At 39.2% G+C, this 25,686-nt stretch overlaps 2 protein-coding genes and 2 long non-coding RNA genes across 14 annotated transcripts; 1 reads left to right on the top strand and 3 right to left on the bottom strand.

The window, feature by feature from the left end:
- Positions 1 to 159: 159 nt before the first annotated feature.
- Positions 160 to 5,598, bottom strand: LOC120016996 (protein LONGIFOLIA 1-like). The gene is made up of 7 exons (XM_038870026.1): positions 5,361 to 5,598; positions 4,949 to 5,264; positions 4,573 to 4,748; positions 4,039 to 4,109; positions 1,616 to 3,673; positions 1,366 to 1,516; positions 160 to 1,192 (listed from the first exon to the last, which is right to left on the bottom strand). Exons 3-7 carry the CDS (start codon positions 4,721 to 4,723, stop codon positions 357 to 359), a joined length of 3,267 nt encoding a protein of 1,088 aa, XP_038725954.1. The 5' UTR covers positions 4,724 to 4,748; positions 4,949 to 5,264; positions 5,361 to 5,598; the 3' UTR covers positions 160 to 356.
- Positions 5,599 to 8,172: 2,574 nt separating this feature from the next.
- On the top strand, positions 8,173 to 10,343 carry LOC120016363. Of its 3 annotated transcripts, none has more exons than XR_005471967.1 (4): positions 8,173 to 8,620; positions 8,742 to 8,847; positions 9,367 to 9,471; positions 9,996 to 10,343. It is a non-coding gene; the product is annotated as an uncharacterized LOC120016363 (long non-coding RNA). The 3 variants fall into 3 exon arrangements; XR_005471966.1 differs by having other exon boundaries at positions 8,173 to 8,663; XR_005471965.1 differs by having other exon boundaries at positions 8,174 to 8,452.
- A 3,167-nt stretch (positions 10,344 to 13,510) lies between these two features.
- On the bottom strand, positions 13,511 to 15,395 carry LOC120016391. 2 transcript variants are annotated; one of them, XR_005471976.1, is made up of 4 exons: positions 14,826 to 15,395; positions 14,270 to 14,380; positions 14,079 to 14,188; positions 13,511 to 13,994 (listed from the first exon to the last, which is right to left on the bottom strand). It is a non-coding gene; the product is annotated as an uncharacterized LOC120016391 (long non-coding RNA). The 2 variants fall into 2 exon arrangements; XR_005471977.1 differs by having other exon boundaries at positions 14,270 to 14,374.
- Positions 15,396 to 16,828: 1,433 nt separating this feature from the next.
- LOC120016390 lies at positions 16,829 to 25,604 on the bottom strand. Of its 8 annotated transcripts, none has more exons than XM_038869134.1 (8): positions 25,461 to 25,604; positions 23,636 to 24,991; positions 22,917 to 23,108; positions 21,593 to 22,391; positions 19,074 to 21,435; positions 18,413 to 18,504; positions 17,790 to 17,850; positions 16,829 to 17,264 (listed from the first exon to the last, which is right to left on the bottom strand). In XM_038869134.1, exons 2-6 carry the CDS (start codon positions 24,894 to 24,896, stop codon positions 18,475 to 18,477), a joined length of 4,644 nt encoding a protein of 1,547 aa, XP_038725062.1. In that variant the 5' UTR covers positions 24,897 to 24,991; positions 25,461 to 25,604; the 3' UTR covers positions 16,829 to 17,264; positions 17,790 to 17,850; positions 18,413 to 18,474. The 8 variants fall into 8 exon arrangements, with proteins under 8 accessions (XP_038725062.1, XP_038725065.1, XP_038725059.1 ...); XM_038869137.1 differs by lacking the exon at positions 17,790 to 17,850 and having other exon boundaries at positions 18,187 to 18,504; positions 19,074 to 20,230; positions 20,519 to 21,435; XM_038869131.1 differs by having other exon boundaries at positions 18,187 to 18,504; positions 25,461 to 25,603.
- Positions 25,605 to 25,686: the final 82 nt, after the last annotated feature.

Raw genomic sequence — 25,686 nt, 5'->3', positions numbered from 1 at the left:
ATTCATATTGACATTTGACAACACAGCTTGTGCGGTTGTGCCTGTCTGCCTGATGGCTCCATGTTACATTTACTCCTCTATCGAAATGGAGGCTTTATGTATGCTACTTGATTAGGAAAACAAAAGATGACAAGAAAATCACTTCCATGAACGAATCCAAAAAAGTCATGGAGGCCTTGAGGAAAAAACAAGCTTCATATATGCAGTTCTTTTGAAGATTTTATGATGTCATAATCAAAAAACAATTTCTTTTGAAATCCACCACAAATCCATTTCACACCAACAATATATTTTACGTTCAACAACAAAAAGAAATGCAACAAGAGCAAACGGAATGCAGTTTTGCGGAAAAGCCACTACTTCGCAAATAGCTGGCTACGCCTACCTGGTTTACTTAGCAAGCTAGCTGCCTCACCGTGCACAATCTCATCAACTAAATCCTTAAAGATTAACCTCTCGACATCTAAGACTACCGAAGGCACCTCGCCATTAAAATCTGTCCAATTTTCTGATCGACGAGTTACATCCTCCCACAAGATGCTCTTCAATCCGTCCTCCTCATCTTCTAACCTACAGTGTGACTTGTTGACTTGAAGCTGTTCTATCTCCAGACATAATTCTTTCAGAAGCCTTTGTGGACTCAGTGTCTTCTTTGCCAGTTTATCTGACTTCAACCATGATTCCGTTGAGATCCCCATTAAATCTGACTTTCTAACAAGAACTTCACTGACAGCATCGAATATGAGTTTGCGCTGCAACCTCTCATGGTCAGGCTTTATATTGTAAAATTTTCTAGGGCTGACTTTGTCTTTTGAAAGCAAAGAGCTAGCCTTGGTTTGCTCCAAAACAAAGAATAACTCAGGGTTAATGGGGTGGCCAGATGGGTGGAGCTGAAATGTTGACAGGCCAGAGCCAAGATCTCTAAGTAAGAGGCCTGAAGCCAACAATATTTCAGAAATGTATCTGTGATCTGGATTTGTGTTCTCACAGAGGGATGCAATGTAATCTGTCCTTGCTTCATCATGGGTGGAGTTAAGTCTTCTAAGCTTTTGCACCAAATTCTCTACATTTTGTAATTTCTTGCGACTGATCTCTGATATTATACCAGAACCCACTGTGTTAGATAAACAATCATCTGCAGGGCTCCAATGATATTCTCTGCAACCATCTTCAGAATCTTGAACAACATTAACTGCACCATACATGTATAGTTAAACGAGAATATGTATGGTTAAATGAGAATTGGTGGGACAAAAAATCAAGCCTATATGTGTGTGTGTGTGTGTGTCTAAATGAGAGACAACAGAGAGAAAAAGTTTCGGTTGTGCCACATCAAAGTGAATTTGTAGGATGTAGATTCTTTACCTTTGAGTTCATTTGGAGTCTGCTTCACAGGGGAGGGTGCATCATCCCTATATACTGAGATATCAAGGACGGACACAGGACTTCGATGTTCGAGACCCACTGCCGGAAGTTCCACCAACAATCCATCGTCTTCCAACCTTGAAGTTGATTTCTGAAATGCACAAATAAGATATGTAAACTAGATAAACAGGACTGTGAAATAGATATCGCATGTCTAAAACAGCTAAAAATTCTCCAGTGAGCCACTAACCAGGTTTTTGGCAGCTTTCATGGATGTACTCTGGCTACTGATCTCTGTGGAGTACTCGCTAAAGCTGGCATCCAAATCTGTATTTGACTTGAGGATAACATTGATGTCTAATTGTAGAGGTAGGTCATCTCCAGGGTGACTTGAAGTTCTTGAGTCATTGCTTATCTGACTCAGCTGGTCATCACTTGGTTGGGAATTGGAAGATTTGATTCTGAGTTTTCCACCAGGGGAAACTGATTCTGTTGACTGCCTTTGGGATTGCCTTCTAGGTCTGTTTGAATCAGATGGAGGGGTAGGTGGACGAGATCGCTTCTCCAACTCCAGCTTCTTTTGTTGCAGTCTTGGGCTCACAGATCCTGCGCTCTTTACAGAATTCGAGATGCTTTCTTTCGGCAATTGCTGAGCTCTTGCCAGTGACTCTGTTGATTTTACATTACTGCTGCTGGCTCTCTTATCACTGTTCAAGATTTTAGAAGACTGATCTTTAGCTGTTCGATTAGTAGTTGAAAACTTTTTGCCTTCTACGGAGGCACTGCTTGGTAGTTTATGGAGGCTGGCAAGGCGATCAACCGAAATTACAGAAGATGCAGCAATACCAGATTTCTCAATAAGTTTCGCAGGTTTCATGATCACAATTGGGGATTCATATGACCCGAAAGAGTCACAAGTCTTGCTTGTAGAGGAAATATCATGATTTCTCTGGGGGTTTTGTTGGCTCAGGAATGTCGGATTTTGACTGGGACTCGTACACTTTCGCTCAAAGTCTCTTTGTGTTCCAAAATGTGAAGCCTGTTCTTCACTTCTGCTCTCCAGGAGACCCTTTGCTTGTATTGCTTCCAGGATCTGTTTTAGAGCTCTGAGATCCTTTCCTGATTGTTTAAATTCGATATCCTTCAACCTCTTCTCAATCTCACTATAAACAGAAGGGAAAGAGTTTGGCATCCTTACTGAAACTTTTACAGGCCTGCCTGATGGTTTTTGAGAACCTTGAATCCCACCAAGCTGCCTCCACGGTGCCGGTTCAATTGGAACCCTAGAACTTGATATGGGTTTCATGACCACGTCAGCAGTTTTCCATCGTGGTGATGTTGGATCTTTGGACAAATTTATTGGGGACCTGGGAATCCGGATTGGCCTGTTTAAGTCATTTACTTTCAGTGAACTTGTCACACGATCATTATTTTCAACTAGACCGATTTTAGATGAACCCAACTGACTATCACAAGCTAAGATTGAATCTGGCAATGCTTCCAATCCCATCAACTTGGCTACAACACTAGGAGGTCGCTTTTGAATCTCTGAGCATTGTGCATTAGAGGCTCTGCCATTTGTGTTGGCACTGTTGTGTAAGTTACTTGACAGGTAATTTCGTCTTGAATTGGAGTTGGAGCCTTGCATTGAACGTTCTTGGCTATCAAGTGAAAGTCTGGGAAGCTCTTTCGATTTCGGAATAAACTTAAAAGTATCTCGTGATTCAAAAGATAAACGATTTATCTCTCGTCCATCATAAGAAAAACGAGGAGCATCCTTTGCTATTGAATGCCAATGCCCATCTTTTGCTTCACACAATGATCTAGGAAGTTCTCTAGCTTCATTATAGTACCAAGGAGCTTCTCTGAGTTCAGTAAGAGCTCTAACGGACTCCTTTAGATCAGAAGCTACATTATGCTTCCCATTAGTCCCAACTACATAAGAAGTATCCACAGATGGCTGAAATGGCCTCGGAGAATCTCCGTGTCTAACAGGCTGGCTTCCAGCTTTCTCTTTTGCTTTAACTTGCAGACCTCTCATTTCTCTATTCATAGAATCCTTGACCACATCTCTAAGATCAACGGACTGCCACCCAAAATGTGGAGAGGTACTTAGTTGATTCATCACTGGATCTCGTAAGGGAGCTTCATGATATACGATTCTGTCCAAGGAAGAGGTTTGTCGCTGAGCAGTTTTGTTACAGTCAAAAGTGGATGATGGAGATGAAGAAGAGGACGAGAAAGAGGCTCTTGATGATTCTGTAGAATATCTTTGCTTCTCATTCACACCTTTGTTTAAACACACGTCCTGCAATCACAAGTTTATTGACTAGAGCATGAAAAAAAGTCTTCACAGCTACATACTAAATCTCATGAAAGTATAGTAGACAAGCCACAGCAGTTATGAGAAGTCCAAAAGTGTGTGTCAATGTGAGTGAGAGAGAGCCCAGAAATTGAATCCAATATTCACAATATGCAACAAATGGATATTGGACCATTCACCAAATCAATCAGGCAAAGCATAGTTCATGGAAGAAATTGTGTCAAAAAGCAAGGCCGAGCAAAGCAATCCTTTGTCTTATTTATTGTGGAAACAGGTAATGCTCCCAGAACTTCTTGAAATACCTATGTGACAGATAGAAGATGTAGAATCGGGAAAATAAGAGCACTTACAGTAGCTCCCTGATGGTGGTTTGCATTAAACGATTCTCCTTCAAAGTTGCCACTATTTAAATGGTAATCACCTACAACCAGGCAAAAGCATTAAAGCCAAAATGCTAGTACACTTAAATATTTATGCGATAAGGAAATAGCCAATTAGCATAAGATAGCATAGATAAACCAGAGAATATAGAAAGGGAGTTTTTTGAGAATGAATCGGATTTCAGAAAAGAAAAGAAAGGAAAAAAACATTGTAGTCCATGTGCAACGCAATAGAAGATTATTTCCAGAGGACATGATACAGAGTATGTTACAAGTCGTCTGCGTCAGCAAATTTGTTAAATATGAACTTACTGAGCAGTTCTAGATTAAGAATTTTAGTTGCTATATTCACAAAACAAATAAAAAACAGTTCAAACATGCTGCTGAAGATAATCTGTAAAGAGGCAAGAAAGACTCCTTAACAAAGTCCAGATGAAGAGAAAGACAGCCGTGCAAACAACTAATAGAAGCCCAAACTGACGGACTAACGGGTTAGAAAATAACCTCTGGCTGGGGGAAGCCTCTTTTGATTCAGACGCCGGCCGGTGAGGGCATGGTGACGATCGAAGATTTGAAAAATCCCTGTCATGCATCCTATTTGTTTCTGCAAATCTGGGTTCTCATCCGCTAAAGAATGTAGGAGTTTTGCAGCCATTCTTTCTTCCTCTTCTCACCAAGAACTATTGAAAGAAACCCAGTCCAGATAGTCAATTGCCTATTCAAACTAGAGAATCAAACTATCCCTAATCAAAACTGAATCTAAGGATCTTCAACAGTATTGGAAGCTGTGATTTCGCAAAGATTTATGAACTACCAAGGCAACGCTTTGATGACTCAATTGAGTGATCAAATTTCACACCCCCTATAAACTTCACTTTACCTCAGAAACCAAAATTCCATTTGAAGCAAATGATAAAATTATAGCTTCTGCCTTTCTCTTCCCTAATCCTCCGCGTTCCCTTGATAATGTGCAAGATTGAAGCACAAAAAAATTCCCTAGCACATATAAACCCAAATACTGCCGTTCCAAAAGCAGAATTTACCCAAAATACACAATAAATGAGTTTCCGAAACACATCTCATAAATCACTCCTACAACCCAAAGTTTTCTTATAACAGCTGAGGAAAAAGCAAACATTTTGGCATATATCAATCCCACCAGATCAAATTGGTCTCTTTCCAGTCAAAATCCACACCTGAAGCCAAATTTTTGCAACAATCAAGGAATACAGAAAGAATATATCCAGAGACAACCTTATAAATGGGAATCAGAATGTGAAACTGAAAAATACCTTAATGGGTTTTCATCATTGACCTTTGAAGTGGAAAGTCTATAAAGAAGGTGACCCAAATCCCAGAACCCATTTCAATGAGCACAACATGACCTCCAAGCAATCCGCATAGATCCAGGAAGGGAGTTTCCTTAAGAAATAACAAAAATGGAAGAGATAAAAGAGAAGGTTTGCTATATGAAGAATGTGTGTTTTGGCCTTTTGCCAATTTAGTTTTCCTGGGTTACATGGTGCAAGGATGTGCAAGTTTCTCTTACACTTGTCAGCGGTTATTTTATCATATTGCCCTTCTACACATTCTCCATTTTGTTAAATATTTAAAAAATCATGCCATTTCATTGAGCCCCTCTACCATCCATTAGCTTTGCTTAATTTATGTGTTTTCACTTCTCCATAATTTACTTTTCCCATGCTCACTAATCATTGTGCAATATATATAAACTACTACAACCCATTTCTTTTTTCAGTTGATGAGGACATTTTGGTAAGTTAGGCTGCTCACAGATCCTTAAAAAATAAGTTAGTAATTCCAACATTCGATATAAGTAGTAATTTTTAAATAATCTCAAACTCAAAGATAATGGCTATTGACTACTCTCCTGGAAATGTGACTCTATATATATGTAGGAGGAATTAATGAAGGTATAAATATAAATAAAATAGTAACAGAATTATAATAAAAAAATAAAAACATTTGTAATTTAGGGGACTGCAAATGATAGTACCTCTCAGATTCCTAGCCCACATGGCTGCCCACCTCTCTCTCTCTCTCGATATATATATGCATGTGAGGGAAGCATGTTCAAGCACACCAAACGAGCAAGACAGGACAAGCAAACCAATGATGTTTTTCTTTTTGATACATATAAGATGTAGAGTTAGAGAGGATCTTCTATTTAACATAATTAAAGATATTTAACTAAAATTCATGCAATGTTACCTTTATTGAATGATCAAATGCCTACTTCAACTACTCCAACCCAACATAATTAATCATTGATTTGATTGGTGAAAACAGCATAAGACATGGTGGGCTAAAGCTAGTAATTTAAACAAATTGGTTAATTGCAGTATGTTTTTAATGTATTTTGTGTGTAAATTGATACATTCATAATAAGAGGTAATTAATTCATGGTTTTAATTGGTTATGTTTCTTGGAACATATAGATTAGTTAATTAGGACATTATATAATTGTATTGACTTGGTCAAAACCTTGAATTGGCAGTTGGTTAGGTAACAAACTATACACACACAATTCATTAATTTACAGACCAAAATTGCTGGCAATTGATTTTATGGATAATTGGGTCTGATAAGAGTGTGGGTGATGGACCTCTTTCCACTTGGTTTTCTGAATTTATGTAAATTAAATCTATTTCGTAAAATCATTTCTTATCTATATATACATGTGTGTGTAAGATAATAATGAAAATATGACTAGGACACCTTTGATGGAACAAATACATGAACGAATATGTAAATTAAAGAGACGTGCGTTCCAATAGTAAATATGGTCTCTGTGTCCCCTCATTGGTCGTCATTCATGTCATATGATTTTATGTACATGTCTTGTATGTACAAATCCAATCCTCACTCTAAATATATTTTTGGGTTTTTCCATGAAATGTTAAGCTAACTAACAATAATGCACATGTATAATCTAATATATTATGTTGAGTTGTTGATATTGAGACTAGGGTGAATATATATATATATATATATATATACACACACATAACCACTTGAAATTAGCCTATATCCAATCCTAGTATCTAGATATAGAGCACAATGAATCTCATTCGAGATTGAGATTATTTCAATTCTAAGTTGATGCAATTATTTTTTTTTAAGTGACAACTGATAAATTATTCTTGGTTAAAAGAAATGAATATATATCTATATATAAATAGCCTCTCGTCGCATGCATAAAGCTTGTATTGAGAGAAGTACATTTGGCGTGGAGCAAGTAACCCATCACAATCATCTTGACCCATATTACAAGAAACATGCATGTTGTCTTTTTTCTGCCTCTATTGGCACATTATGACTTACTTTCCAATTAATGAGAAGGATATCTCTATAATGAACAATGTGGGATCGATTGAGATTATACAAATTTATATATCCAATCAAAAACAATCATGACAATTCACCTTGAGAATGACAAGGAATTCCAAGATTGCCAGGTCATTGTAATCTCCGAGCACATGCCAAGTTGAATATAATTGTGATCACCAACTATTTATTTCGTTTATGGAATTGGGGCGAGTGAGAAGAAGATAATGAGAGTGAGCAACAGAGAGTGAACAACGAATCGTTGGTTGAGATAAGGTAAGTGGATGGTCGTGAGTTCAAATCTCATGAGTATACGCAATTTGTAATATATACCCTTGCTAAGCAAGTTATATTTCTGCACTGGGTCTTGGCCCATGTCTCAATTGATCAATAGAAGTTGAGGAGTATTCTATGTAGCTTGAGGTTTATCAATCAATTGTCCGATAGGCAACTGAATGGATTCTATCTTAAAAGAAAAGAAAAGCTGAATGGATTGGATTCTATATGGTAGCAAAAACACTTCAATTGAGCGAGAAGTTTTAGTGGTAGTAAACAAAACAATGGAGCAAAGGCCCAGTAAGAACCCAACAGCGTCAAAAGCCCAGTAAGAGAAAGCACAAGATGTTAAGACTTGAGACTTAACAAAGTCCCACATCGGTTTTTCTCTCAACTTGCTTTTTTTTTTTTTTTTTTTAATTTTTTTTTTAAATTCAGGCCCATAAAGGCAGATACGTTCTCTCAATATTATTTATTTTTTTAGTTTAGGACTTTTTGTTACTTTCTCGACCTTTCCCGCTCATCCTCAGCAAACCCTAACTTCTCGATCTATGTTTTTTGCTTCCCATTTTTCTTCTCGAGTCTTCTACTTCCATTTCAAAGCATCGATATACTGACAAACTCCAAATAGGTTCAAATTTTCTGAAAAGAAATAGAAGTGAGAGAATGGACGCCATAGATTCAGTGTTCAATCCGCTCAGAGAGTTCGCCAAAGATAGCTTTTGCCTTGCGAAGAGGTGTCACAAGCCCGATCTCGAAGGTATAAGAGTAACTTTCGATTTTTATTTCTTCCGATTGAACGGTTAGTGGTTGCTTCTAGTGTGCTGATTTGAGTGTGGATTTTGAGCCTCACGGTGCGTTTTTGTATTTCGATGGTGAGAGTTCGCCAATGACAGCGTTCGCCTTGCGAAGAAGAGGTGCCGCAAGGGTATTAGAGTAACTTTTCGATTTTGATTTCTTCCGATTGAACGGTTAGTGGTCGCTTTTATTGTGCTGATCTGGTGTGGATTGTGAGCCTCACGTTGCGTTTTTGTATTCCGATGGTGTAGAATTCATAAAGTTGGCGTCCCGTATTGCGATAGGGTTCGTGGTATGGGATTCTTCGTGAAGCTGATCTTCATCCTGATCAACGACATTATTGTTGGATCTCGCTAGGTAAGCCTTTATCTTCTTGGACTATTTAAGTTGCTTGATTGATACTGCTGTGCTTTTTGTTTTAGACTGCTGCTTTTCATTCGCTCGCTGAAATTGCGTTTTACAAATCATCCAAATCCGCAATTCAGGGGATTCACTGTTAGATAAATATAATCTTGATAATATTACATTCGGATTTGTTCTTCCGATCTCAATGATCTCAATGTCTTTTTGTCGCACCTCATCTATCTACTGGTCACGTTGAGATGTCAGATGTCAAAGCGTCACTCTCGCATTTCATTTTGCATTTTGTGTATGTGCCAAATATTCCAACTGGTCAGATAACATCAATTTTCTTTCAATTTCTCACCGTCAACCAAACTTGCTTTTGTTGAGATGTCAGATCTCAAAATTGCTTTTGTTGCTTTTGAAATCAATCATAGATAGTGATATAGTAACTTCCAATTTATGGACATGTTCTTCAGCATTTCTTATTCGTGGTGTTCTTACCCTTCCATTAATACGAATTTAGTGAAACAGATGAAATCTTCAAAATATGCGATGTGAGAGGCAGCACAACCATTGGAGACATGCTCTGATGTGATGTACTAATCTTCAAGGGCTGTTAAATGCCAGTTTCCACTGGTCTGTTCCTCCTCCCTTATCTTTTCTCAGTGCATTGCATGCCCATCCTTTTGCATGGGTACCATCAACAAGTGAGGATGTAATCAGCCTTATTAGATTCAGTATTTTCCAAACTATATAGTTGGCTAACATGAGGCCTTCTGACCTGTGTGTTTCCCTTCTCCACTTTTGGAAAATGTTTAGTTTGTTCCTGAGACCTCAGCTGCCGAAACCCTTGTTCATCTTTTCTTTTCCTGGTACCTTTTGTGCGCTATGTTTATGCGTGGAGTGGATGAATAATATCTGTATATCTTGTTTCTTCAGTTTCCATGCTGATGATGCATTACCCCATTCATTGATTGCGTTGACTATGATTCTTTGTTGTACCTTAGTTGCTTTTATGTTCTGCCATCACTTTGTTCCAGAACAGCTGCGATTATAAAACCGCCTTTTGGTTTGTTATTTTTGCTGCAGAGTCTCTTTCATCCTTTTTCTCGGATTCACCATTGTATGGAATGTGTAGAAACCTAATTTCTTTGTCACAGGTGAACAAGGGTAGGCCTAGAGCAAGCAAATATGAGAGGAGATACCATGGTGCTTTATAAAGTTCAAAACTCACCCTCACCGGTATTTTTCGTTCTCCAAAGTTACCTGCCTCTTTCAGCGCAGGTGGTTCTGTCGTAGGTTCTGAAATTTCTGCACTATTATTTACATGGTTGCAAGTATTGATGTGTTCAAAACATGATTTCATCATGGTTTTAAATTCCTGCATTGTGCAAGAATAATGCTTCACTATTTTCCAGTAATGTGTGTGTAGAAGAACCTTTATTTTGGAACTCGACTTTTGGGGTTATATGCCGAAGTGATATATACACACCTATTGCGATTGTAAATTTAAATTGCATGTCAAACAACGCCTACTCAATTTCATGAATTGGCAACTGGTAATGCTGTGTCTCTCTTTTCATGTTTATGCTTTCTGATTTGGTCAAAGTGGATGAAACCTTTCCATACTCTCTGGTCGTTGTGTAAACTGTAAATCATTTGGAATTCCACAGATATGTATATATATATAGAACTCCTTTTTGGGATCATAGACCTTTGGATTATAAACAGGAATATGTTGTGTGTTATTACCCATTGTAGATCTGCACAATTTTATGAAGTGGGAAGTGTCATATGATGATGATCATGATGTCCGTTTCCTTTTTGTGTTAATACTTTCTGATTTTGACAAAGCGGTTGAGACCTTGACACACTCTGATTGTTGCTTGAATTATTAGGAATTTCACATGCTATGTGCTTCGTGAATCTTGGTGTCGTCTATATCTGCAGTTTCTGATGCCTTGATTTTATTGTTACTTGAGCTGCAAATGCTCATCGTCATCCAAGCATATAGAAGCTAAGAAAATGTATATTGACCTAAAATTGTTTTTAGGTCATTAACTTAAATGAGTGTAGCTCAATTGTGCCTAAGGGCCAAAACACTGGACAAGCCCTGCTACATTGTATCGAAGCCCCATTAAATTGAGTTTCGGCCCATGGACGTAATGCCCTAAAAGCATGGGCCTATCTAGCCCGTCATGCTGAGCACTTGGGCCCAAAACAAATTGGGCCAAATTGACATAAGGCCCAAAGACAAATTGGCCCAAATGAACATGAGGCAAAAAAGAAAAAGCCCATATAATTAGATTTCAGCCCATCGTTACTGGGCCCAATACATCGGCCCAATTAAACATAATGGGCTTCGGCCCATTGATATTGGGTCCGTTTCACTTGGCCCCTGGGCCCAAAAAGTTTAGTTTTAGGCCCATATAATTGAATTTCGGCCCATTAATATTGGGCCCAATACAAATTGGCCCAAATATACGTAAATGGTCTTCGGCCCATTGTTATTGGGCCAGTTTCACTGGGCCCCTGGGCCCAAAAAGTTGGGTTTTAGGCCCATATAATTGGGTTTCGGCCCATTGATATTGGGCCCGTTTTATAGTGCCAGTGGGCACAAAAAATTAGTCTAAATTGACATAGGCGATATAATTGGATTCGGCCCATTGGTATTGGGCCCACATAGACAGGTCCGCTTAAACTTTACCACGCCTTCTTTATTGACCATTGGGTGTAAGCTTTTTCACCTGTCATATTGATCCCAAGGCCCATATAGATTTGTTTTGGGCCTACAGTTTAACTTTACCCACTATACTTTGAATTAGTTTCAGGGCACAATTGCACGAGAGGCCTATTCCAGTTGGGTAATGTCGTACACTTTTAAGCCCAATTGTCTTTATTGAACGGTCCATTCCATTGACTCGCTTGGCTTAGTTACCAATTTGGGTCCAATCACCAAGATGCACCTAAACACGCAGGCAATTGTTGTGCCTTCCGTTAGGTCTACAACTAATTACAAAATGGGTCCTACAAACTTACAAAGGGCGGAGTTGAACGGGAAGGCCCTTCTGATTGAAGACTTGGATTTTATGTACTTATTATATGATCCGTCCATTCAATGCAATAATGTGAAATCCGTAAAAGTTAAGTGACTAGTTGTTCTTTGTTATTAATTATTGGTTCTTGATTTTCCTTAGATTATTTTGATAGAAAGTTTAGTTCCCTACAATAAACTGACCCGCTGTAGCACATGCAATCACAGCAAGCAAACAGCTATTTCTGGAACATGTTGTCATATCCTGAAAATCACACTAAAGAAAAAGCAAAATGAAACGTCTTAAATAAACACAATGGGCTTGTTTGGGAATGCTGTGAGGTGCTGTGAGGTGTGGTGTGGTGCTGTGAGTTATAAAACTATGGTGCTGTGAGGTGAGTTGGAACGCAAAAAGCTGTTTGGCGCATCACTTTTAAAACTGCGGTGCGGTGCGGTGTGGTGCTGTGAGGTGCGTTTGGCGTATCTAAATTACGGTTATATTATATGACTAATAATATTAATATAAAATAACTTAATGTTTATATTGTACATTAATCAAAAATAAAATAAGTTACCTAATTTGATTACGTAGGACAATTCAACATACATTGTAAGCGTTTGGGAGTGCTGTGAGGTGTGGTGAGGTGCTGTGAGGTAAAAAGCTGTGGTGCTGTGAGGTGAGTTGAAACGCAAAAGCTGTTTGGCGTGTCACAAAAAACTGTGGTGCTGTGAGGTGTGTTGCAACTGAACGCAGTGCAAACGCACTGCCAAACACCCACAATAGCTCTCAGATTCAATGTCAAATCAAATAGTTCATGTATGGAGATTTCAATCAAAAAACAATGACATGTAAAATGCGAATTAATTACTCAACTAAGTAAATTTAATGATGCAAAGTTGCAAACTCGCGTTTGCCAAACGTTTGCTACAACCTACCAACCTCGAGTCATGATGAGAAAAGCATTTAGAAATTAAACAAAGGTTCAAGGAGTGGCGCAAATTAAATATAACTTCCATGTTCTAATTACTGAATTTAATTGTCCACCCATGAAAATAAAAAAATAAAGAAGAAAATGTGCATACGGCATTTAAATATATAAATAAGAAAATTTGCGGATGTAAAGAGCCATATGCTGAAAATCAGATCAGAAGACACAAGGGAACGTATGTTACATAACAGCAACGCAAGTAAACTTGTGCATATGTCATATGCATCATTGATCCAAAACAGGACTGAAAACCTTAAAACACCAGTGGGTAGGCTTCTGGCAAATGGGTTGGGCCAGGGGGAGTGAAATTAGGAGTGTGATAGTATGTAACTAGCACTAAAGGATGCATTGTCAGCTATATAATACTATTTGTCGTAATATTTGTTAGTTTTTCCGAGCTAGCTAGATACAACCACATAGTTTCTGGCTAGAAGTCCTAATGAACATGAGTGTGGTAATAAAATATATCAACTGATATCACATGCTCATTCTAATTTAAGAGTTTCAGAGCAAAGTATGAAGCAGAGAAAGCACTCACGAAGAAATTTCTCTGTCAGAATAGCTACCTCAAAATGACACTAAGTTGATGAAGTTCTGCTTCCTGGAACAACAAAAGGATTAAAGCTTATATATACTTAACTAGTCAAGCAGAAACGGGTCAAAATTAAGGGTTAAAACGCATGATCGAAATCTTTAAAACCAGAATTAATCATAAAGGAACAGAAGGAATGGTACAATATGCCACCAATTTGTGCACCGGAAGCCATGGACAATACATAGGCACAAAGGAAGATATCTAAAATTATGTATAGGTTTGACATTGTTCCAAGAACCTATAAACAGAAGATGCAAGTGACAGCCCCTTCAAATGCAGCAGTTTAGATTTAGCTGTCTTTCAGGAGAAGCCAACCTTTTAACATGGTTCATCATGTGATCGAATTGAACAAAAAAAACTGGCAAATATGCTTAACAAAGTTTGTCACATCATAGCAGCGGAGCAGCCACATTTTAAAGTTGAAGTACTTTGAAAAGATTCAAGAGATCATAATATCAAAGATCAGGAAAAAGGAGAAAATTAGTACAAGTGTACCACAAGATGCGGCGGTCCGTGCCTCTGACAACTCTGCTTATGAAACCTGGAACAAAGAGAGCACAAAATATATCAGAAGAAGCATCTGGATAGGTGTAGTGCTAGTGCATCTGTATGGTGCCGGAGATACCTTCATCGTTTCGTGAGTCATCAAGTGAAGCCAACTTTTAACATGGGTCATCATGTGGTTGAATTCAAGAAAAGGACTGAAAAATATTCGAGACCACGAGATGCGGCAGTCTGCATATGAAAAGTGGAACAAAGAACAAAAAAGATATCAGAAACATCTAAATAGATATTTGTATATGGTGCTGGGTATACCTTCATTGCTTCCTAAGTTTCACTGATCTGTCCTGACTGCCCATCTATCTTCTTATTCTCTTTCTCTACTTCATCCACCACTGGCTAGGCCTAGAATGCTTTTATCTGTATCTGAAATTGACAAAGAATGAGCCCCTTGGTTTATGAACAGGTGAAGTAAGCCATCACATTTTGTTAGATTAAGTAACAAAGTGAAACTTTTCTGATCTGCAATAAATTGATTAATTAGCTATCATCCAAATCATTATTCACCAATCACCATTTAACATTACTTATTTTTTTGAGAAGGTAAAAGGCATCAAGGTGATGCTGCCTGCCTGCCCAATCCCCCATGTACAAAAGGAAAAAAAAATCACAAAGATACACATGAAAGATGCGCATGAAAGAGGCTGAAAACCAATCCAAGCAACATTTTATCGTTATTGGTTTTATGTTGAAAACGGCATTTACTTAACAACCTGAGCTTTTGCTTGCAAAAATAAATATCGCCAAGGTATAATCTTAACTCTATTGCAACTACCTAAATAAGAAATTAATATGAAGATGAAACACATACATTCTCCAAAGTTACTTTCACCATATGCTCAACCCAACACGTACACAAGCTTGGAATCATGGAATGCATCATGCACATTCATCCTCGCAGGATCCCTCATACATCCCACACATGCCTAAGTTCTGAAGCCAAACTGATGTAGACCCATCCCACTAGCATAATATTGTTTACTTTGGGCCTTAGACGTGCACAACTTCTTTTAGAAAAAGTCACGGTAATTAAGGATGTGCCTGCCAATATAAAGCACTTCATGGCATCCTACCTAGGGGACATGGGATGGAGGAATGACCATTCTCCCTCCATTAGAGGACCTTCATCATCAAAATCCATTTAGAAATAGAAACTACATGGCATGGTTACCATGATGGATTTGATTAGAAAATTAGCAACCAAAGAACAATTAGCGCATACTCGAGTTATTCACTCTATAAACAATGCATTGAAATAGATGTCTACACATTACTACTAAATTTGTGACCTGAAGATTTAATTGACAACATAAAATTCAGAACGTAAAGTACAAATCTGTCTCAATTATCATTAGGAAAAGAAATTTATAGAAATAACAAGTAAATCTAGCGATTGATAAGGTAATACCTTACATGAAATAGCATATGGTCGATAAAGATTGAATAACAAGTAATCTTCGAGGGCTAGAATCGTCTGTTTGGCTGGCAAGAAACCTAAGGAAAGTAATGAGGCATATAGCGCAGACATAAAAACGTTTGGAATTCAACTACTTCTGGCTTGCTGGCAAACGTCAATTTTATTCATGTTAGGCTGCTGGAAAACGTAAATTTTCTGAGTCCTTTCCTCTGTTCAAATAGCAGCCAAACAGAGAGAAATAAAAAAACAACATGCAACTTGATATGTAATTATAGAGAGAAGAGTACCTTCAAACGTTCGAACACGAGGGAGGGAGGCCTCGTCCTCGAGGACCTCAACGTGTGAGTGATCGATGAGATTTCTCCTCAGATGTCGCGCCTTCGAGACAGAACTTAGGGTTTTGAGAGAAGTCAATCTCGTGGACGGTTGGCAGGTGCGTTTCTCCTTGCAGCTGTTGTTGATTTTAGACAATAACAAAGACTTGTCAAGCACGACCGATGTCAATGACTCCTTCGGAGAACCAGAGGACGTCATCGGCAGTGTCGACAGCGAGAGCGTCTCTTCTTTGTTTTTCTCACTTTTGCGTTTTCTTCGTGTAGAAGATAGAAATAGACGGACGAGGTTAGGGTTTTGCGAGACGTCGATCTGATCGACGAGATTTCTCCCTCAGATCGTCGCGAGACAGAGATTAGGGTTTTGCGAGACGTCGATCTCGTGGACAGATCGCATGTGCGTTTCTCGTTGCAGCTATTGTCATTGTTTGTAAACATTGTGGAGTTTTGTCAAGCACGAACGATGTCAATGAATCCTTCGGAGAATTCGACGGCTCGAGGCCATCAACTGTGCCGATCAGCGAGCGCGTCTCTTCTTCGTTTCCTCAAACACTGGTTCTTTGGGATACAAAACATAAGCGGCAATTTAAGAACTCTATTATTTTAGGGTGTGTCCGGATCCCAAATCATGGCCCAAACATATATCATATTGCCCCCTTAGGCCCTGCTGTAGGAAGACGATGGCGGGGAGATACACCAAGAATGAATGGGGCACGTTGGGCGGAGCCAATCGGACCCAACATTACTCTTTGTGGACCCCACTAGCCCTACTCTATTCTACATATGGGCCGAATAGGCTCCGAAAGAGCTGTGTATTATGTAGGGTGGATCCCCAATCATGGCCCAAATATATTCTATTGCCGCCTATAGTCCCTACCATCCGCCGTTAATTTTTAAATGTATTTTCTTACCACACTTCATTACTTACGTAAAAGTGTGAAACAAATGAAAATTAAATCATTTTATATTTATTTAAATGCTGTTGTAATAAATTTTTTCTATTTTCATCTGGGGCCATAGCAGATGAGATGACAATCTTTCAATAAGCATTAAGGGTGAGGTGATTGCCACTGTTCAATGCTTCTTTCGCAGGGGATATGAATATCTTCTCAAATCTCAACCAACTTAACCATACCAATATACTTACTTCTCATCCCCAAATCCTCTGACCCTTCGCAATCCAGGTCATAAAAAAAGCAGTATCCCCTCTAAAACAAACTATAATAAAAACACTGTCCTAGGCCTGAAAATTACATTATGTTACAAGCCTTATCATGCTTCTGATTCAGTATATCTTCAGAAACATATTCTCAGGCCATTCCAATTATTTGAGGTTGCAAGCCATCGAAATAATCAGTAAGGTTCCGCAATTATAACCTTATAGTAGAAACCCCAACAAGGGTTAGATTCTGTAATAGGAGGTTGCATTGTTGGACATATGTTTGAGCATTTTCAGCACCAGCCGATGCTTCCAGATACACTCTAATATCACCTCCTGGACCTGTAGGGAACAATAATCATGAAGAGGAATAAGCAACCATCGTACCAAACATTTTGTATGATTAGACGATTTTTTTTTGTCACTAGTTGTTGCCCATCCCATCCCATCCCAGAAAGGAATAAGAAAAGAAGAGAGAAAAAGCTAATAACAAGACAATAAGTGGATAAATATCAGTGACAATGACACAATAGGTAGTAAGCAGGAGAATGGTAGAATAACCATGATTTCATCCAGGATTTTAGAATCAGATGCTGGCAAGAGTTACCAATTTAAGCATTGAGTAAGAAACGTCAACTAAATCACAGAGAAGGAAACTTCAGCTAAATTTGGAAATAACTTGCTTTCAGGGAAAGAAAAAGAAAAAAAAAAGGAAGAAAGGAAATAATGTCTAGTTACGTAATGAAGAATAAAGGAATAAGAAATGTCAAAGCACCTGATGAATGTCTTGTACGAAAGCGTCTAACTAACTATACACCCTATGTTTATGAAACAGGAAATAGACCTCCTATTTTGAAGATGTCTTACCTAATGAGCAATCTTTAGGGTTAGTGAAGTCATGTGGATGGGGAAATATAGCTGTGTGTGCCTGAGATATGAAAAGTCGACACAGATGAGTATGATTAGCATCATAGTCGCATCCAAGGTGTAGAATAGTCATATGTGATTAATATACATCTTGTTTCCCTTCCAGTCCCCCTAATTTGGAGTGCAACACTTTCTTTGCAAATAAAAGGCGGTTGATGGAGACTTGGTCCCCTAGGTTTCTGTCCCCTCATTCCCGTAAAAACATCCAAACAAGCCATTATATAGAATAGTTATGCAGCAAGCTGAAATCAATACATAAATATACACATCTGACACTCATTACAGAGGACGAAAAGTAGACATTCAACATTCACATGTAAAGAAATAAGTTACATACATGTTTCCGAGCTCCCTTGGAATTTTGCCAAAATTAACGGTCTCACAAAAAAATTCAACTTCCTATGCACCCTTTTAGCAAGAAGGTATGGACTTGACAGAAAATCAACATTCTAGTTACGCCAGCTGAAAATTTCGCGGCTTTCCTTATTGGTCTGCAACCAAAAGAGTGAGTTACATTTCCGCAACAACACATAAAGATCGTTCCAAAAGGTAGGGAAACATACAGATTTAATAAAATCTTCTGTCATCAAAGAGCAGCTTATCAACTGATGTCAACGGTCGACTTTTACGCTTTAACATACTTATCAACATAGCCCTGCACAAGATTTTAAGAGAACATCTCATCAAATTCATTAAATTCACTGAAAAGGACCTAACATCAAAATTTGTTAGGAAATCAATGTTCTAAACAGAATCTCTGAGACTGATGTATTTAGGGAACAGATTATTTGCTTCTCCCAGTGGACTAAAATATTTCAAAAAAATAAACTCCAAGAGCTATCAAAGACATCTACACTATATTTGCATCCTACCCTTGAAAGATGGGGCTTGGCATTTTTTATTGCCACAACAAAGAACTTGACAAGAACCTAATTTGAATTTGGGGTATGCTTAACAAATTAACATATTCACATTTCTTGATAATAAATATCTATGTAAGAAACTAAAAATGAATAACAAGATGGTGGCCTCTTTTGACAAGTTAACAAACACGCGAGGAAATCACCTCACCAAAGAAATGGGGCAAAAGAAGGAGCAATTTAATGCAAAAGTTTGCATTTGCCTGTATCTATTAAATATCACATGTAAATTTTCATTGCTAGATAAGATTTCATATTCTACCAAAGAAACTTTCAAAAAATATGCAAGTAATATGATATTTACCATCACAAGCTTTGTTAGCTTTAACTGCGACGAGTCAATGTATTGATTTATCCTCGCCTGAGATTTGGGTATCTGGTGGCTCTTCATAGCCCCCGACACCTTATCAACAGTCTTCTTGACAATCGTCTTAAATGCTTCCTTGCTCATATTACCCTGTCGCCATGATGGCTTTAGAACGTCCTTCACAAAATCTGCAATAGCGACTTTAAAAAGCCTCATTGACCTTGAACCTTTGCTCTTCTTGCTCTTCCCTGGGGACTTAAACTGATCAATTTCAACATCACCTGCTGTCATGTTCCCTACCAGGTCACTTGGGCTTGCATTTTCAACAGCACCTACCTCGGCATCTGCAGTCTCTCCAAACTCCTCATTATCAAAAGATGTTGCAAAAACAACAGCACTAGCTTCTTTCTGGTTGTTTTCTTCCACATCCAATGGCTTGTTGGGATCAATGAGCCTCAACACAATGTCACGGTCAACGGTGGGTTCCCGCTTGTGAACATAACCTGATTTATTAAATGAGTTTGAAGACGGCTCAATGCTGTCAGAATGAGGATCATTCCGGTCACCTCCAGACCTGGAGAAGTTCTGTCCAACATCTCCACCAGACTTTGGTGATGAAGCATAGTGTCTCAACCCAGTACTGCCAACCCCTTGCCCATCAATTGAATCCTTTTCTTGTCCGAAAATTTTCGAAGTGAATTTGGCGAAAAGTGGCTGCTCAAAAGTAGATGCATAAGGATTGTGGTGAGCAGTTCTTGATCCAAAATCAGGCCGGTAGGCTGACTTATTCATGTCCAGATGATCTGGTGGATATGTTGATGAAGAAATGACTTTGCCAGGCAGCTCATTCACATTATCTGCCATGGAAGGGCGTAAACCATGAGGTGGCAGTTGTTGCTGAGAGTAAGGATGAATATGAGGAGTCGAGGTTGAAGGGTCTAACTGAGGCATACGAATACCATGAAAATTGGTTGCAGGAAATTCTTGGGAGAAAGCTGTTGGCTGGGGGTGATTGTTACTCTGAGACAAGAAACTGGAAGCACTAAAACCCTGTACCGGAAGCTGTGGTAAGGGATGTTCTCCCAAAAGACCAGGGCCTCCAAATTGTTGATGTGACAGGTTGAAAACTGGAGGATTCCTCAGTCTAAAATCTTCTGCATGCAAGAAAGGTTGATGAGACTCACTTGTAGTAGCATAAGATCTGTACGGAAAATCACCAACTTGAGAATAAGTAGCCAACTCATTCGTGTAGGGTCTGGAGAAGGTTTGAGAATCAATGTTATTTCTTGAAGGCAAGTGAGCCTGCTGAAATTGTGAAGAAATACCAGGGGTTGCACTTCTTACATTTGAATTATGATGTGGGGGTGGCGGTGGCAGGGAAGTTGAAGGTACAGAGAAGAATGATTGTTGACCAGGTAACATATAAGGAGGAAAACTTTTACCAGGATCCTTTGGTGGTTGTTCCATATGAGGAGCATTCACGCCCTGTGAGAATGGGAGCTGGAGCTGAGGAGGGGGCAACTGGGCAGAAAGATGTAGATTCTCTGTTTCAATTGGAATATCACTTGCAGTAGGATTGTTAAGGGCAGTTGATGATCTTCCATTGGCTGATGAATCAGATATAGACAAGTTATCTGTCTGAGGATGATCAGCATTCTGAACCCTTCCACCTGAAAGATTTGGTTGAGGTTGTTGAAATGCGGAGAATTTCGAAGGACAAACTGCATCTTGAGAAGCTTCACCATATGAAATCAGGGCATCAGCTTTGCCATCAGATTTAGAGGGAATTTTATCATTCACAAATGGGTGATGACATTCTGTTTTTTTCATAAAACTGTTACAACTGTGCACGATAACCTCTTTTGGCTCTTCTAGAATACTTTGCCTCTCTGGAAATTTAGCGGCACCCTCTTTAGAACTATCAAATTTAGTTACATCAGCATCAATTAGTTGACCAGCTGTATGAGGGATAAAGGATTGCAGAGTGTCACTCTCAAAGTTGCCACTTTCTGTCGCACCAAAGCTGCCACAAGACATATCCATATTGATTTCTTCAAGCTTAGCATCTGATGCTTTTAGAGGAATATTCTTGATCTCTTCTACAACACTAGATTTCTTTGAGCTAGGATGCATTTCCAGGTACTGTTGTTTGCTCCTCCTATAGTGCCTAGATCCATCACCCTCGTCTCTATCATGGTGTCGATACCGACAAAACGCTGCACGGTAGCACCTGCCTCTAAGGAAATCAAAACAGTCTGGAACTTGACCTTTGTCCCGTCTCACTCGATCACCCATGAACTCACCTGCATGGTTATGAGAGGGGGACCTGCTCCTACTTCTTCGATGTCTGGGAGACCAGCTAAAACAAAAGACAATAGATTTAGAATATTCCATCCATCGGACTAGTGGTAGACGTTTGTATGAAAAAAAAAATGATGCTGCATACCATTTGATAATAGGAATAATAGGCACCGCCAATTGAAGAAACTGACACATTTGCAAAGATATAGTAATACCTGCGAGATCGGCTTCGCCTCTCCCTTCTCCTTTTTGGACTTCTCCGTCGCCACTGCCTCCTCCTACCAGGAGGTGATCGACTCCAGCTACGGCTTCTGCCTCTTTTGCTATGCCTTCTATGGTGAGAATCATCAGAGTCACTGTCGCTAGCACCTTCTCTGACCACTCTCCCAAACTCATCTACTTTTGGAAGAGTTGGGGTGGACTTTGCACTTTCATCCTTATTTTCATTATGGAACTTTCCACTAGAAGTGCCAACAGCACATGCGCCTCCACGGACATCTTGTTCCTGGATATCCTCACAAATAGTGACACAGTTGATCAATGCTTCATTTTCAAGCATAGTCTCGTCATGTTCATCAATTGCTCCTCTAGCATTTGTTTTTCTGGTAGTTATTCCAAATTCTCCTTGTGAACCTGCAGAAATTTCTGGAGCTTTACTAGATATGGCTAATCCAGATGGCAGTCCAAACTGCTTTTCAGTCTTACCAGGACTCTCCAACCCAATATATGTCCTCAGATTACACTCAGAGTCTATAAGCAAATTTGTAGCATCAACTGAAACTGCCGATGATACTGTTTTAAAATCTTCAAGGCGGGGCTCATCTTCACTTCCTGTGCTGTCATCGGATGCATACCCTTGCAGAAGTCTAAATGGACTTCCATCATTTATATGTTGAGGAGAATGCCCAATGCCTTCAGCAGCTGCTAAAGACGGAGGACTTCTATTATCAGCTCTGAAAGAGGTTGACTTCACAGCTTCGCCGGCTGGAGAACATTCAGGAGCCCCAGAAGAACCTGTGACAGGGGAATGAACAGTGTAAAACAAGCTTCCAAATGTCAACCTTGAATGGACCAAACATTCGACAAATCTAGAAGACCATTCCCCTGCAACTAACACAAACAAGCTACAACTTAACAAAAAACCTTCAACAAACCGAAAATTCGACAAATCTAGAAGGTCATTATCATTACCTGCAGTTGACACGAATGAGCATACAACTTAACAAACATTTTGCAATAACAGAAAATCTCAGGAAAAGGCCAATATTCGAGAAGCAATAAGCAAATGCTGATATACAACTAGCAAATACCTTATTAAAAAACAAACTAGCATCATAAAAACAATAGTTCCTGACCATCCTGCCTAAGGTCAGGGGTATGAATCCCTATACCCATAGCACAATCAAAATAAGTTATCGAACACATTCCTCAGCTTTTTCATAGAAGGATCACACTGAAGAAGCCAGTCACACATCAAAACTAACGGGATCAGATAAATGCGCAACTGCGCAAGTAGTTAAAACAGGAGCAAATATTTACTTCGTTCACCTGGTCCTGGGAAAACAGAGAGAGATATTTTTGCAGATACAGCTTCCACTGGCTTGCATTCTCCAGAACTATGCGGTGCACATTCTTTTTCATTTGAATTGATGCAGACTGAATCTAACTCAAAGTTTTGACTTTCAAATGAGTTCTTCACCACCTGGACAGTGTCTGGGTGGGTGATATCATCTAGAAACCACCCATCAGAAGAAAAAAAAAGGGGGGGAAAACAAGGGAATCAAATGCTTCAGCATCACAACTGCATAGTATAAACTTAACTGAATTACGATACGTAGCAGATTTAGGCCAACTCTCATAATACTGGCTGATAAAAATCTCAACAAACTATCACATAAATTAACATAACTATCAATTTAATTGAACAATGATAACCAACTTGGCAAAGACAGTCAATGACTACATATAAAATTTGAATTAGACTTCTAAAAGCAACATGGTCGCTCAATAGATGCCCACAAAGTTGTTGAATTATCCTAGAAAATCTCTCAAGTCCACTCACTCAATGAGAAGTCTTAAAGAGTTGCTGATTCTCAAGTATAAATTCCTACAAATTAATTTCTCACGAATTAAGTGACACCTACAAACAATGAATTTCTGGAAAGACCACATTTACTGCACAAAACGCCACAAATAAGCAATTTTATAGAAAATCCAAGAAAGACAAACTTGTTGGGGACACAATCTGTTGTACTAACCTTCCATCTCCATGTCAGAATCAGCAGGTGAATGAGATCCAACCACAACCATCATTTTTTTATCATCAACCGCAAAAGCCTTAGAAGACGAGTCACAGTTCCCTTCATCTAACATAGTCAAATTACATTTCTTCTTCATCCAAAGAAAATAATCATGAGCAATAGCAGCTTCACTTCCTGGCTCACCACCTAACATAAATTCAAATTGTGAATTCCCAGATTTCTTTAGAAGAGCCATATCTTCAAAATCAGAACCATTCTTGGCAATAGACTGGCATAAAGCCTCAGTTCTCTGAACAAGTTTTTCTTCTCGTGGCTTAGGTGGAGTTGGAGGAAGATCTAAAATCATATTGCCCTTGGACAAAGAGCCCTTTCCTGCTAGATAACCAGCTTGAGAGCCACTTTGCTCAGGTAATTTATCTCTCCCATCGCTGCAAGCTGAATTTTCGTCAATAGAACTTGACGTCTTTAGTCCACATCCTGAAAGTTTACTTGAATCAGGATTAGAGTCAGAACGAGGGGGTAGGTTAGGAGTAGCATGGATGGCCATAGAAGAGAGAAAGGGAGAGGTAGGGGGTGGAGGAGGAGGTGGAAGCGGTGGTGAAGAAGAGGGTGGAGGTGGCTGTGGTGGCAGGGCTGTGGAAGGCATGCGAGAGTTTCCACCAGTTGAAGGAATTAAAGGAGCAGAAGTAGATAAACTAGAAGCAGGAGGGGGAGGAGGAGCCAGTAGGATATGCTGAGAACCCTGCACACCATTGTGCACCTGTGGTGACTGAAGTACTGGAGCTCTGTATGAGGATTGATCTTGTGAGGAATGAGGTAACATTCTAGGAGGTGGTGGTGGACCATAGGCAGGAGCTACTGGTTGTTGAACAGGATAAACATTTTGGTTCCCAAAATGAGTAGGATGTGGGGAGTTCTGTTGAGTTGTCGGGTACAATGGGGTTCCTCCATGAAATGGTGGAGGGTAGCGGAAACAAGATTGACCGGCATTTGACATTCCACTGGATGGAACCCGAGGAAACGTAGGTAGTGGGGATGGACCATAGCGATATGGAGAAGGGCCCGGCTGACCAACATGAGAAGGGACTGGAGGAGGAGCCTGTTGATTTACGGAATGTGGCAGAGGACCATGCTGTAACTGATGATGACGATGAGGAGGAGGAGGTGCCCGAGAAGGAGGAAGCTGTTGGAATGGTGGTGGAACGGGCATAGGAGGAGTTTGCCCAGACTGACTACTATAACTTGGCTGATTATACATCTCAATTTCTGATTACCAACAACAGAAAACCATGATAATTCCGATGCTCAATCTTCTTGTACTAGATGGATGCTACAAAAACTTCAACAAAGCCCCTGTAAAACAGCACAACTGTGTTATCTCACAATCACAGGTTACTTTCCAGCGTAAAAATTTCCCACAAAATCCTATACTTAATTTGCAGACAATCCCAACACGACAGACATTATATATGTATGTATTACGATCTTTAAAAAAAACCCAAAAAGGGAACAATCTCCATTGCGTATAAAATAAAAAGGGATAGAACGTCTTCAAATTACAAAAACCCTCTTCAGATTTCCAGTTCCTCTACTTTCTCGGCAACCAAACACAAGCAAACAATTACTCGAGCAGCGGAAGATTAAAAAAGAATATTCACCAGAATCAAACTAATCAGAAAAGCAACCATAAAATAATTTTGAGAACAAAACAAATAACAATCATATCGTTCGGAAACTCGAGACTTACCTAAACAAACCGAAAACGAAATTGGAAACAATTTCCAATTTAAACAGAGATTTAAAAGAGGCTCCGATAACGAACCCTAGAACTTTGGAGGTTCTCTTCTGATCGCTGGTCTCTGCTCTTGAATTACTCTCAGGGACTGAGAAGCAAAGCTCTCTCTGTAATGGTCGCGCGCTTATGCTTTTCGGTTCACTCTGCGTGAGAATAAAGATATGTTTGCTTATATACCAAATATTAAAATTAAATAATAAAAAATTAAAACTTCTTATTTTTGAATTTCGATAAGTTGGACCAAACCAGCGAG

This window comes from Tripterygium wilfordii, chromosome 15 (genome assembly GCF_013401445.1).
Source record: "Tripterygium wilfordii isolate XIE 37 chromosome 15, ASM1340144v1, whole genome shotgun sequence".
In the NCBI taxonomy this organism is placed as follows: domain Eukaryota; kingdom Viridiplantae; phylum Streptophyta; class Magnoliopsida; order Celastrales; family Celastraceae; genus Tripterygium; species Tripterygium wilfordii.
The sequence above is the reverse complement of the archived record's forward strand: the minus strand, read 5'-3'. Positions and strand labels throughout refer to the sequence as shown.